Source organism: Vigna umbellata, chromosome 6 (genome assembly GCF_029865625.1).
Source record: "Vigna umbellata cultivar VRB3 chromosome 6, Vumbellata_1.0, whole genome shotgun sequence".
NCBI classification, from domain to species: domain Eukaryota; kingdom Viridiplantae; phylum Streptophyta; class Magnoliopsida; order Fabales; family Fabaceae; genus Vigna; species Vigna umbellata.
In genome coordinates this window covers 20,404,346-20,418,659 of record NC_142170.1, presented here as the reverse complement: position 1 = coordinate 20,418,659, position 14,314 = coordinate 20,404,346, and the positions used below count along the sequence as shown (strand labels likewise).

The following is a 14,314-nucleotide window of genomic DNA, read 5'->3' as shown; positions in this document are numbered from 1 at the left end:
TATTTTAATAATTATTAAAATATAATTTATACTATAATATTAATTATATTAAAAACATAAAAATAAAATAATAAAATAATAATAATAATAATAATAAATAATAAAAATAAATTTGATTTAATATATTCAAATATATTAAATTATAATAAAATATTAAAATAAATTAAATAATTATTAAATTTTAAATAAAAATGAAAATTTTAAAAAACTTATTTATATATTAAAATCTATAAAATATGTTAATAATTTGCTTTTTATTTAAAATTTAATAGATATTAAACTTAAATAAAAATTATAATATAACTTATTATATTTTTATATTTTAATAATTAATAAAATATAATTTATATTTTTAAAATAGTTCTATTAAGAAAATTAAAAGATAATAACTAAAATAAGAATAAAAATAAAAATAAAAATAATACTTAAAATCATATTTAATATATTTAAATATATTAAATTATATTAAAATAATAAATTAAATTTAATAATTATTAAAATTTTAGAAAATCAAAAATTTTGAAAAATTTGGTAATGGGATATAGATATCCGATAAGTTATAAATCGGTATCCATATCCGATAAGAATGTTTTTAAAATTTTATTTTATATATGAATTTTAATAATTATTTAATTTAATTTAATATTTTAATATAATTTAGTATATTTAAATATTTATTTAATATAATTTTATTTGTTATGTGATAAATAACTGTTTTAAAATTTTGTTTATTATTTAAATTTTAATAATTATTTAATTTAATTTAATATTTTAATATAATTTAATATATTTAAATATATTAAATATTTTATTTAATATAATTTAATATATTTAAATATATTAAATATTTTATTTAATATAATTTACTTTTTTGTTATTATTTTTATTTTTAATTATTTTATTTTTATATTTTTAATATAATTATTATTATAACATAAATCATATTTTAATAATTATTAAAATATAAAATTATATTAAATAATATTTGAATTTTAAATTTAATTATCATTAAGGTGATATAGAGTCTTTTTAACAAGAAAAAAAAGAAAATAAAAATATATTTATTAAAATTAAAAATAAATTTTTTTATAAAGTTATAGGTCTAAGATAATGATGAAATGTGAGAAGGTTAAAAGTGAAATTTTTGGAAGATGAGATCTTAGAGGTGTAGGATGAAAGACTCTCTTCCTTTGGATGCCAACCCACAAGCAACATAATATTTGTGTGAAAAGTAAATAAAAATGATATTAAATTCATGACTATTTTTTGCTTGAAGGTTATACAAGTAACACTTGCTTTAAGAGCTAGCAACCACAGCATAGGTCGACGGCAGACGACAGTACAGAGTCGACGGCAGACGACGGCGAATGGTGGACGACAGCACACATTGAACGACAACACAAAGTAGAGTCAACGACAGCGCTTGACAACACTTGACGGCAGCGGTGGTACGGGCGGCGAAGAAGAACCAATGTTAGCTTCTTTCAAATACTTTTCGTGTTTTTTCTAAAGATTGTTGTGGCCCAGTTCATCAATGATTCATAAGCTACTAAATCACTTCTCGAGACCCCTGCAGAAAATGTTATCCAATGTATTCTTAGACAAAGGTCAAGGGTTTATTTGTTTTTTTTTTAAGGAAAGTATGTAAAAATTTGTCTGTATGCGTAGCATTCTTCATTTGCAACTTTGGTGCATGGATATTAGGAAACCAAGTGTGAAGAGGGTGTATGAGGATCCACACGGTTGCAATGAGATCCATGACAACATTTTCTTACCAAAACAGTAAGTTAGGTGTTGCATAAGCCGTTATTCTTTCCCCCTCTTTTGATCTAAAAGGATTGGACTTTACTGTGGAAAAGAGCTACAAAAATGGACCCACCATTATCTCAGTTGCCCCCTTAGGATTTTGGTGAAAAAAATTTTCTTCTCAGCTCCCTTCTTTGACTGGCAGAAACGCAATGTGGCGGATCATGAAATGTACATATATAATCTCTTAACTGTTCTTATTAATCCTTGTCAGTAAAATGTGTTTGATATATTATAATTGTGAAGTGATGAGCACTTTTGATATCTTAGGACAGTAATCTCTTAGATGATATCCAAATATCATTTTCAGATGGCAGAAAACCAGATTGTGTAATGATATTTACATAACTTTATCAGGGGGTGAGTAGTGGTTAACCTTGAAATTGGCTAGAGAATATAGGTTAAAACGAAAAGTTGATGTGTCATTTTCATTAGGGAAGAAGAGTTATACACACTGCATTATAACCATTTGAGTGAACACTGCATTATAACTTATAATTTATAAGATTGACCGGTCTCTTTGTTCCATGATATGCATCATAATGGATATAGTATTTTCTTTTTTAAGAAGATAACTTTCACAAGAAAACAAATTTAAGCTTCAAGAAGAAGTATTCTCTTTATTCAATGTAACTTTTATCATTTCTCAATTTCTTTAACTCAATTTCAGATTCTCAAAATTTAGTAATTTTTCCTTCATGTTATTATATTGTTAATTTGCTGTTTTTCTACTTTGGTTGGTTTCGTTTTTTAAATACTATGTTTGTTGATTACCTGTGCTTGTTCTATTAACAGGTCTTGCACTTTTGATTGATACTCCACGGGATAAAAACATAACGGGTAAATGTTACTAATGATCCATTTTGTTTTTTCTGCCTTTTGTTTTGTTTTTTGTTTTTTTGTTTTATTGAACTCCTGCAGCCTGCATTATGTGTATTGAATGGGCGGGATATTCTTTTTTTCTGATTAAGATAACATTCTTTTTTTCGTTTGAATTTTCATATTAGGTATTATGCTTTATGTTGTTGTCTTTTCATATATGGATAAATAATTTTAATATCATGATTTTAATATGTTGTTGTCTTTTCATATTATGCTTTATGTTGTTAGCTATAATGATTTTAATAGTGATTTTGTGACCTTTAAACTTATTTGATTCATATTTAATAACACGATTTGGATCTATTTTGGGCATCTTTTGTCTTCCCCTTTTTCTGCCTTAAATTTGCCTCTTAAATATGAACCACTTTAAGAGTAACTCTTTAACTTTGATTGATGATCTTGCATCTTAAACTCCTGGTCCATCTGAAAGTATTTCCACAAATAAAAAAGTTTTGGTTCCTCCTGAAATTCTCTTGCTGTAATGATTTATCTCTGTTGAAGTCAGTTATTTATCTCTGTTGAACTCAACAATCTCTGTTGTTTGGTGTGGGGAGGAAATTAAATGGTCAAGATATCCCAGTAGTTGGTATGGGATTCAACTTCTATGGTTTATGTAATTACTTATTATATTTTATGACACCCCATCCTCTGAAAAACACCAGAGAAGTACAAAATACAAAAATAATACAATAGAAATTTGGTACAGGGGAAGATACTAAATAAATGTTGAAGATATCCCAGCATTCGGTGTAGGATTCAACTTATATTGTTGATGTAAATACATATATTTTATGACACCCCAATCCTCTAAAAAAATTTAATTAAAGTAGATAATGAAAACGAATAAAATATAAATTTGGTGCAGGGGAAGAGATTAAAGGCTCTAAGATATCCCAACATTTGGTGTATGATTCAGATTTTATGGCTAATGCAAATATTTATTTTCTATGATGCCCTCATAAAAAGGCTCTAAGAATGCAGAATTGCTTTGACTAGATTTTTTATTCTTTGGTGCCTGCATAATGCCTTATGTGAGTGATGTGTTTAATATAGTTTGATACGATGATTTTATATTTCTGTATATAAAATTTGATAAAAAGAAAGGTTATGGACTCACCTGACCCATAGGACTTTGGAGGGTTTTTAGTCATGTGAGTTTTTTTAATAAATAATTTTTTGATTACAATCCACATAAGGTCAAATCTTATTAAAGGAGCTCACTACGTATAAGTCAATTCAATCAAATTATAATACTTGATGAATTATACTTTTAATTTGAAAAAAAAAGTATATTAACTGTTAATTATAACTTTTGAGTCAATTATAAATGTTCAATTTGACAAAAAAAATATTTACAAACTCTGAAATGATTTAAATATTTTTTATTGATTAAAAGAAAGTTTTAACTTATTAATATGTTAATTTCTTCTTTCTTCACTACTTTGAAAAACATTTTAATAGATTACTTTTTTAATCTATTCAAACTTAACAAACTTATTTAACCTTCTCCTAAACTAGTTCCAACTAATTTCAACACTAAAAATTAGCAAAATCAACGAATGCACAGATGTTTACACAAGATTACAGCTTTAAATCTAAAATATACCATTTCAATTTTCTAGCTACCAGTAACAGTCGGTGCAATGTTTTCAAAAAAGTTTTGTATAAATTTTTCAAAAATGTTGAGATGTAAATGTAATTAAAAAAGAAGAGTAACTATCTAATATAATACCAAGAAGTAAATTAATAAGTATATCAATTTCATACCATTGTTATCAATTCTGAAGACAAATGAATTATTATAATTTTGAAAATTAAATTATTAATTTAGTAAAGAGTTTTTAGTTTAAAAACAAAAATATATATAACATAGTCTGAGGGATGAAAAAAATTCTTGTTTGATAAAGAGTTTTAAAAAAAGTATACATTGACATTTTTAAAGAAAACAAGTGATTTGTAATTACATTTTAATAATATAAATTAGTACTTTAAGATAAAAATTAAAAGCATGCATAATTAGGTTATTAATATATTAATTATTAAGTAATTGTTTTCTTTTCGATGTGTGTTATTTCTCTTACTGTTATTTATTTATTTTTTAGTCTCCTTTTTTATTATGATTTTCTTATGCTCGTCCCACACCCTCCGTGACAGCATTTTGTGGATTCTGTGTACACGCCGTTCTTCGCCATTTTCACGTTGGTCCTTCGTATGCAGTAGTTGGGTTTCAGCTTCGTACACCAACAAAAAGCGCATTTTTAGAACGAACGAAACTAACACTGCTGCAACAAAACCTAAGCACCCAACAAGTAAACTCGTATTTTTCTTCCTTGTTGCAGAGCTTAGATGCGCGCCCCCGCCGGAAGAAACCTATGCACTCTCGCCGCCCTCGTTCGCTCTCGGTTAATCGGCAAACCCAACACCAGTGTTGAATCCTTTATAGCACCTTCTCCTGAATTCAAAGTCGGTTTTGGTTCTGAACTGCAACATTCCTTAGAACACGACCTCGCTGGTGACTTTTCCCTAGGTACCTTGTCAAGTTTCATTTTTTATGCCTGCCCTTATTTTCATCTGTGTTAAGTTTCATAGAGGAGTCGTATTGCGTTAATGAGTTTTGTGTTTTTGGAGCTAAAAAAGTATTGGGATTTGTGGTAGTGAATGCGTTGGTTTCAGTTGTTTTGTTTCTTGGGGGTTACTTTGGTGTGCTGTTGGGGTATTTGGGTGTGTAATGGAGTTGTTTTCCAATATTTTGGTGCAGGGGATTTGGTCGGCGAAGATGAGGGTACTGGGCAGATATCTGCTTTACTGTGCTGTAAGTGTTTGTTGAAATTACTGAGAGAATACTGGTCATGTGTTTTACTTTGGATGACGTGGTTACTTAGAGAATTGAAATGACTTTTGCTCATGTTTTTGTTTGTATCAATGTTGGGCATTTGCTGTTTTTTCCTTTGCAGCTAAACAGGACAAGGGGTCTGGTTACGAGGAAGTCGACCAGGAAGAAAAAAGGAAAATTGCGTTAGAAATACCATGGATAGCAGACCTGTCTCATGGTAATCTATCGGTCAAACGAAAGGAGGTAGTGCGTGAGCGGAAGCATAAGTGGATTTTTAAATACTCTAGTAATGACCGTTTCAACAGGTTAATTAAATTGTGTGCACATAGGCTAGGAGCAACAAAAACAGTTAATATGTTTAGTCACTTGGGTCGAAAAACAGGCGTAAAGGAGTACAATGCATTGATAAAAATGTGCATAGAGAAGGCTAGGGCGACTGATGATGAATACATAGCTGTAAATGAGATGAGTAAGGCTTTTCACCTTTTCAAATCAATGAGGGATTTTGGATGTCCGCTGGAAGAGCAAACATATGGTCCACTTCTCTGGTATCTAATTGATATGGGTCTGGTTCAAGAATTTCAACTTTTCTCTGATGTTATCAAAGCTGAGAATCCTCGTTCAGCTTCACGATTGGGTTACTATGAAATGTTGTTGTGGTTAAGAGTTGACAATGAAGAAATGATCCGGGACATTTGCGAGTTTATTATAGTTGATGATAGAGATTCAGCCTTACGAGGTTGGTTAATCAATTTTCATGATTTTTTTTATCCGATTTTGAACATCCACTGCAGGATTTTAAAAACAAGTTTTAAGAAATTTATGAGTTGCTTTATTTTTTTCATGCATGCTTTGGTTGATAAAGAGAAGAGAAATATGATGGATGAAAATTGTTTGAGATATGATTTCATTATGTTAGAGATACACGATTTAATTATATTAAATAGGGAGATATGATATTTGATAGGGAAATATCTTACCAAATATTTCCCATTATTAGATATTTATTTCATTTTTTAGTATTATGTCTTTTCTTCGTTATTGATAGATACTAGAAATAAGGAAGCACACAATAGCTGAATAGTCACTTTATTATCAAAGAAAAACAGAGTGCATATCCCAGAAAGAGAATACAGATCTGTAACAGCACAAAAAAAGTATTTCTAGACAGTTAGAGAGTGTCTAGTCTCTCCCAATTCCCAGCCAATTCCAGCTCCCCCTTCTCCCCACTCTCTTTCCACTCCTTATACCCCAAACAACATAATCACTCATTTCCTACTGTGCCAGCTCAGCAGTTTGTTATATAGAAAGATTCTTCTCATTCTCTCTCTGACCATTTTGATCCCCTACTTTGCCCTTCCTTCTTTGTCTAACATACACCTTAGATATTTTGGGTTTGGGCCTAACTATTTCCGGGTTCCTATCAACACTCCCCTCCACAAGATGCACCTTGTCCTCAAGGTGGAAATTAGGAAAATGCTCCTTGATTATAGATAAAGCTTCCCACGAATTTTCAAAATCTGGTAAATCTTTCCACCTAATAAGAACTTCGAGATCCCCTTGTTGATTCCTTCTAACAGCAAGTGCTTCTGCTGGTTGAACCTTCAATTCCCAATCATCTGCTAAAAATAAGGGTAATGGTTGGCTAGTAATTGTTGCAGCAATGGATTTCTTAAGTGCAGAAACATGGAAAACTGGATGCACTTTGCTTCCTGAAGGTAGTTGCAGTTTATAGGCAGCAGGACTAAACTTCTCCACAATTTCATAAGGCCCATAATATCTCGGACTTAACTTTTGATTGACCTTTTTAGCCAAGCTTTTTAACTTATAAGGCTGTATCTTCAAATATACTACATCTCCAACTTCAAATTCCACCTCCCGTCGATGCTTGTTGGCTTGCTTGCACATTCTGTTTTGGGCCTGGACAAGATGCTCTTTTAACTCATCCAACATATGATTCCTATCTGCCATCAGCCTATTGACTTCCTCCACGGAAGACTGTGTCATATCTCCTCTAATTAATACTGGAGGTTCTCTCCCATATAAAGCCTTAAAGGGAGTCATTTTGGTAGATGAGTTATAGTTAGTGTTGTACCAAAACTCTGCCCAGCTAATCCATTTAGGCCACTGTTTAGGCTTAGTCCCAGTGAGACACCGAAGGTAAGTCTCCAAACAGCGATTCACCACTTCAGTTTGCCCGTCCGTTTGAGGGTGATAGGCAGAACTGAATTTCAGCTTAGTGCCAGCCATTTTAAATAGTTCTGTCCAAAAATGACTGATAAAAACTCTATCTCGGTCAGACACAATTGAGGAGGGAAACCCATGCAACCTAACAATATCTTTGATGAAAATTTCAGCAATGTCCTTAGCAGTGTAAGGATGGGCAATAGCTATGAAATGAGCATATTTTGTTAACCTGTCCACGACCACAAAAATGGTGTCAACCCCTTGGGTTTTAGGCAATCCTCCTATAAAATCCATCGAAATGTCAGACCAAGTGTGAGTAGGTATTGGCAAAGGTTGTAACAGCCCACCTGGGTTCAAGGCTTGATACTTATTTTGTTGACAAACTGCACAACTCAACACATACTGTTGTATTTCTTTCTTCATACCTTCCCAAAATATTAATCCCGAAATTCTCTTATATGTTCTGAAAAATCCAGAATGCCCACCCAACGCTGAATCATGAAATTCCTTGAGTATTAGAGGAATTTTAGAAGAATTCTTTGGTAGTACCATTCGTCCTTTGTAATATAATCTTCCTTTTATTAATTGAAACCCCGGATGTGCATCCTGTTGTTTCAATAAATCCTGGATGATCCCCCTTAATCGGGCATTAGCTTGAATTTCATCTTCCAACCCCTCCCATTCATTGAATTGTACCGTGGAAAGTGCAGAATATTGTAGCTTCCTAGAAAGGGCATCTGCTGCCCTATTTTCACAACCAGGTTTGTACCTTATTTCAAAGTCAAAACCCATTAATTTTGAAATCCACTTTTGCTGCTCCTCCCCCATAATCCTCTGGTCAGCCAAAAATCTCAGACTTTTCTGATCCGTGTGCACCACAAAATGGCTACCCATCAAGTAATGCCTCCATTTCTGAACAGCCAACACTATAGCCATTAATTCTCTCTCATAAACAGACTTACGTTGAGCTCTATCAGACAATGATTGACTCATGTAAGCTATGGGTCTGCCTTCCTGCATAAGCACTGCTCCTACTCCCTTTCCAGAAGCATCTGTCTCTATTACAAAAGGTTTCTCAAAATCTGGAACACCTAAGACAGGTAAAGTGGTCATTGAATCCTTGAGCTGTTCGAAAGCTTGTTGAGCATCATTTCCCCACTTGAAATTGTCCTTCTTGAGCGACTGTGTGAGTGGCCAAGCAATCTTGCCATAATTTTTAACAAAACGCCTATAATATCCCGTGAGCCCTAAAAATCCTCTCAACCCTTTTAAATCCTTCGGAACTGGCCAATTTATCATTTCATTCACCTTGTCTGGGTCTGCGGAAACTCCTTTTCCCGAAATCAAATGTCCCAAATATCTCAACTGTTGCTGCCCAAAATTACATTTCTTAGAATTTGCAAATAAATTATTTTCCCGCAACAATTGGAGCACCAATTTGAGATGTTTTTTATGGCTTCCCTCATCCGGACTATAGATTAGAATGTCATCGAAAAATACCAACACAAACTTCCTTAGATATGGTTTTAAGACCCTGTTCATAAGAGCTTGAAAGGTAGAAGGAGCATTTGTTAACCCAAATGGCATGACCAAGAATTCATAGTGCCCTTCATGTGTCCTAAAAGCTGTCTTAGGAATGTCTTCTTCCCTCATTCGAATCTGGTGGTAACCAGATTTTAAGTCCAGTTTGGAAAATAGTACAGCCGATCCTACTTCATCCAATAATTCATCAATTACAGGGATAGGAAATTTATCAGGTATTGTCAACTTATTAAGTGCTCTATAATCCACGCAAAATCTCCAACCACCATCTTTTTTTCTTACAAGAATAACAGGACTAGAGTAAGGGCTAGTACTAGTCCTAATAATCCCTGCATGCATCATCTCACCTACTATCTTTTCAATCTCATTCTTCTGATAATAGGGATATCTATAAGGTCTGATATTTGGTATTTGAGCACCTTCTTTGAGATTGATTGCATGATCATGCTCTCTCCTTGGCGGTAGCCCTTGTGGGTCTTGAAAAATGTCCTTATACTCCTCTAGGACAGCCTTCATCTCATCAGATAATATTTGTTGATTTTCCTTTGTATCCTCCAACTGCTGATATGCAATATAGTAGCCCACTCCTTCATCTTGTAAGGCTTTAATCATGCTCTTCCAGGATGCTTGCGCCTTGCTTAGGGAAGGGTCTCCCTTTAACACCTTCTTGCCTCCTTCATCTCCCCATTTAATGATCATGTTTCGAAAATTAGCTTCAATGTCACCAAGATCCGCCAACCAGTCCATACCTAATACCACCTCAGTTCCACCCAAATTAAACAGAAAAAAATCTTGTTTAATTTTGACTCCCTGCACCTCAAGATCAACTCCTCTACACAGTCCTCTACCCTTCACCTTTTCACCTGTTCCTACCTCCACAGTATAAGTAGGGGTATTCTCCACTGGAATATCCAACTCATCTACTAATTTTCTAGAAAGGAAGCTGCTGGTTGCTCCACAATCCACCAATATCAGCACTCGTCTTTGGCCAATAGTTCCCCAAATCTTAAAAGATTTGTGAGAGGTCAGCCCCACTTTACTTTTCAAAGACAATTGAAGTGTCTTGTGCTCCAACTCTGCTTTTTCTTCCCCTTCCTCCTCCTCATCCTCCGATTCTTCCTCTCCACGTTCTTCCATCAAAACCAACTGATAATGCTTCAGCTTGCATTCATGTTCAGGTCCCCATTTCTCCCCACATTTAAAACACAGCCCCTTTTTACTCCGTTCTTGCAACTCAGCTTGCGAAAGCCTTCTGCCCATAGTGATTTGTTTTTCTCCACTGGGCCCATTTTGTGGTTTGGGCTCCGTTGTACCCGCACTTCCAAAATTGGGCTTCTTAGCATTCAATTTATTCTTCATAAAATCTACTGTTGCATTATACGATCTACCCATCTTAGTCACCATTGGAGAAATCTCCTTCTCACCCATGCTTACTTTCTCACCCGAGCCTAACACCCTTTTCTTCAAAGCCCAATTCTTCTCTTCCAACAATAAGGCCCGATCCATGAGTCCTGATAACGATTCTATGTTGTACAGCTTCAGTTCGGCTTGCAATTCGACATGGAGTCCGTTTAGAAAAATTCCTTTTAACATCACCCGGTCCGCTTTCTTCAATGGAGCTGAAATCATCTCAAATTTTTCCCTATACTCCATTACTGTCCCAGTTTGCTTAATGCTCAACAATGGCCCAAAAGGATTCTGCACTAAGTCCGGTTGAAATCTCCGAATCACTGCCTCCTTGAACTGGACCCAGCTTGGTGAAGGTGTTTGTTCCTCCCACCAATGGTACCAATTCAATGCCCGGTCCTCTAATGCTACTAACACCGCACCCATCTTTTCAGAGTCATCCATATCGTTCACCTTGAAGTAGCGTTCAACTCTGGTAATCCATCCATAAGCATCATCACCAGCAAATATAGGAACCTCCAATTTTCGCCCTCTGTAATCCCCTTTCGGTGGTCGACTCCCTCTCCGCGAATCGCGAGTTCTAGAATAGGGTTCAGAAACTCGTGATGAAATAGCTCGACTACCTTGACTCTCCCCCTCCGCGTGACGTCTCGGAGAACGTCGTTGTCGTGATCGACCCCTTGTGTCTCCGCGATTTTTCTCCTTCAATAGCTGTTTGATTTCGTCCATTTGAATTTGACTCTCATGCTTCCATTCAAGCATACTTTTCTCTAGATTTTCAATCCTCGACTCCATTGTTGTTCTTGTAATAACCATCCAGACCCCAAGAAGCGCGGGCTCTGAATACCAATTGATAGATACTAGAAATAAGGAAGCACACAATAGCTGAATAGTCACTTTATTATCAAAGAAAAACAGAGTGCATATCCCAGAAAGAGAATACAGATCTGTAACAGCACAAAAAAAGTATTTCTAGACAGTTAGAGAGTGTCTAGTCTCTCCCAATTCCCAGCCAATTCCAGCTCCCCCTTCTCCCCACTCTCTTTCCACTCCTTATACCCCAAACAACATAATCACTCATTTCCTACTGTGCCAGCTCAGCAGTTTGTTATATAGAAAGATTCTTCTCATTCTCTCTCTGACCATTTTGATCCCCTACTTTGCCCTTCCTTCTTTGTCTAACATACACCTTAGATATTTTGGGTTTGGGCCTAACTATTTCCGGGTTCCTATCAGTTATAAAGAGGAATACTCATATGTACACATGACACTAAATTCATCTTATGGTTTTTCAATTTGTCTTCTCAACATGGTACCAGAGCAGTACCATCCTTGGGTTTTGTTTTGTCACTAATAATTTGAATATGGTATCTAGACTCTCTTCAGAACTGTTTGGCTGTTGAACCCATTGTCTCTTTCCAAGTTTGCTTACTTTACTCTTTTTTAAAGCAAGTTGTAAGAAATTTATGAATGCCAACCTCGGTGGTTGGACATCTAAACTCCGACCAACAGCTGTCCAACTGCTGCACTGCTCTAGGCACATGTCTCAAGTGCCATCTTTTGGTGGGCAGAATCTTCTTAGACTACCACGGTTTGACTTGTTGGAGCATTTTGGGCCCATTTCTGCCCTTTGTTCTTCATTCCGGGAGCATTTGGTACGACTTCTAGTGTTAATCACAGTTTTCCTCACTTGAAACCCTAGGCTTCTTTGTTGCATTTCTGGACTGTCCTCCTGCCTCTACCTTGCTCCTCATGTCTTTAGGGACTATCTCCTCTGCCATAATTTTTAATTGTTAAAAAAGAGGCCATGGAACTAGAGAACAGCGTTCTTGCAGTAGAAGGTGTCCTCAATGCACATATTGTAAATGAATGGATCACATCCAAGAAAATTGTTACTCTTTATGTGTCTTCATTGACTAGGTAGCCAACATTCCAAATTTGAAGTTTCTGAGCTAAAGTTCTCTAATGTAAAGTCGGGCAGCCAAGCAAAATCTTTGAACCAATTGGATAAGGGAAAAGATGCATGACTAAGACCCATATCAACAAGACCAACTTGTTTCCATCCCCTAAACCAAAAAAAGTAAAAGCAATAGGGACAACAATGGTGCCTTTTATAAGGCATTCTTGTTCTTGCTACCAGGGTATACTAAGTGACATGCTTTAAATGATAACTGCTTTGGGAATGTATGTTTGATGCCTGTGTTACAAGCAATGGTTTTTTCTTACTTCAAGCCATGTTGGAAGCAGTAAGAAAATTGAATTTGCACTGAATCGTTTTCCCAGTATGTTGATGGATCCACCTACCTACAATAGAAGTGATTGTGCTAAGCATAATTATTTGAAAATTTGTGCATCTAGTATGATAACATTTATTAAAAACAATTCTTGTTTATTTTTATGTCCACGTGCCATTACCATTTTTGTTTCACGGGTAGAGTAAACTCAGCTAAAATTAACTGTTGCAGTAAGTTACTTGATGGCTCTTTGTGAAAGTGATAAGACAATGCAACTTTTGGATGTGGTGAAGAATGTAGACATCATCAAGCTTTTATCTGCAGAATGTATTGTAAATATATTCCGATCATTAGGCAGGCTCCAACAGCAATCTGTTGCAGATGACATACTTTTGGATTTGAGAACACGTGGTATGATTATGATCTTATTTTCTTCTTAACTATTGTTGTTAGTAGGATATTAAATGTTTTACCAGAAGTTGTTAGAAGCTATTAGAAGGTTCTGGAGATTTTTTTGTTATTATTACTTTATGGTTAGAGTTTTCTATATCTCAATGCTGATGTACTATTTTAGATGAATTTTCATTTTTTCATATTAATCCTTTCAAGATGGTATTAGAGCTCCCAATCTTGGGAGTCGTGCTTCAACATTTCTTCTTTACCTCTTAGATATGGTTCCTTTTAAATTGTGGTTCTGCTGCTGGCAGTCACACCGAGTTTGCTGTCCACTGGAGCTGCTATTGACTTTTGCTAGAGTTGTCCCCAGGCCTACTTCAGAGCTGTTGTTGGACCTTTGTCGAAACTGTCATTGGACCTTTGTTAGAGTGGTTGTCGGAGCTTTAGTCATTTCCATTGTCAGAATTGTCACTGTCATTGCAGCAGCCACTATTGATGCCTTTTGTTTTATTATTCTATTTTAGTTGAAGGGGGCTAACGAATCCCTATTGTTACTTAAGCATGACAACTCCACTAAATAATGTTGATCTTCTAACTTTAGAGGTACATGCACTAAGTGTTGATACTGAAATTCTGAAATCTCTCATGCTCTATCAGTAAGTCACCTTCTTTCTAGTACTTGCTCTCTAGCCATGACCGGTAAGAACTCCAATTCCTCTTTTAATATTTCTAAAACTTTATGTAAGTACTCTTGGGTTCTAGACTTTGATGTGACAAGTCATATAATCCTTCATTCATCTCTTTTAACATCATATGTTTCTCTTTTTAGTAACGGCATTATTGTTGCTAATGAGACTTGTATCTCAGTAATTGGACATGGTAATGTTTACCATTCCTCAACATTAAAGGTGTTCTTTATGCTCCAAAACTTTCAATAATCTTATTTCTATTTATAAACTGACCAATGACCTAAAGTGTTTTGTAACCTTCTTTTCCACAATTTATGTTTTCTAGGATGTTGACATAG

General features: G+C 34.5%; 1 protein-coding gene across 1 annotated transcript in view; it reads left to right on the top strand.

Annotated features, from left to right (window-relative positions):
• The first annotated feature begins 1,269 nt into the window (after positions 1 to 1,269).
• The window catches only part of LOC124820224 (pentatricopeptide repeat-containing protein At4g04790, mitochondrial-like), a 39,526-nt gene continuing 26,481 nt past the window's right edge, over positions 1,270 to 14,314 (top strand). The window contains exons 1-6 of the mRNA XM_088092505.1: positions 1,270 to 1,473; positions 2,602 to 2,646; positions 4,843 to 5,215; positions 5,447 to 5,500; positions 5,643 to 6,260; positions 13,123 to 13,302. Coding sequence (XP_087948631.1) covers positions 5,035 to 5,215; positions 5,447 to 5,500; positions 5,643 to 6,260; positions 13,123 to 13,302 — 1,033 coding nt within the window. The 5' untranslated portion in view covers positions 1,270 to 1,473; positions 2,602 to 2,646; positions 4,843 to 5,034. The remainder of the gene's footprint in view (positions 1,474 to 2,601; positions 2,647 to 4,842; positions 5,216 to 5,446; positions 5,501 to 5,642; positions 6,261 to 13,122; positions 13,303 to 14,314) is intronic.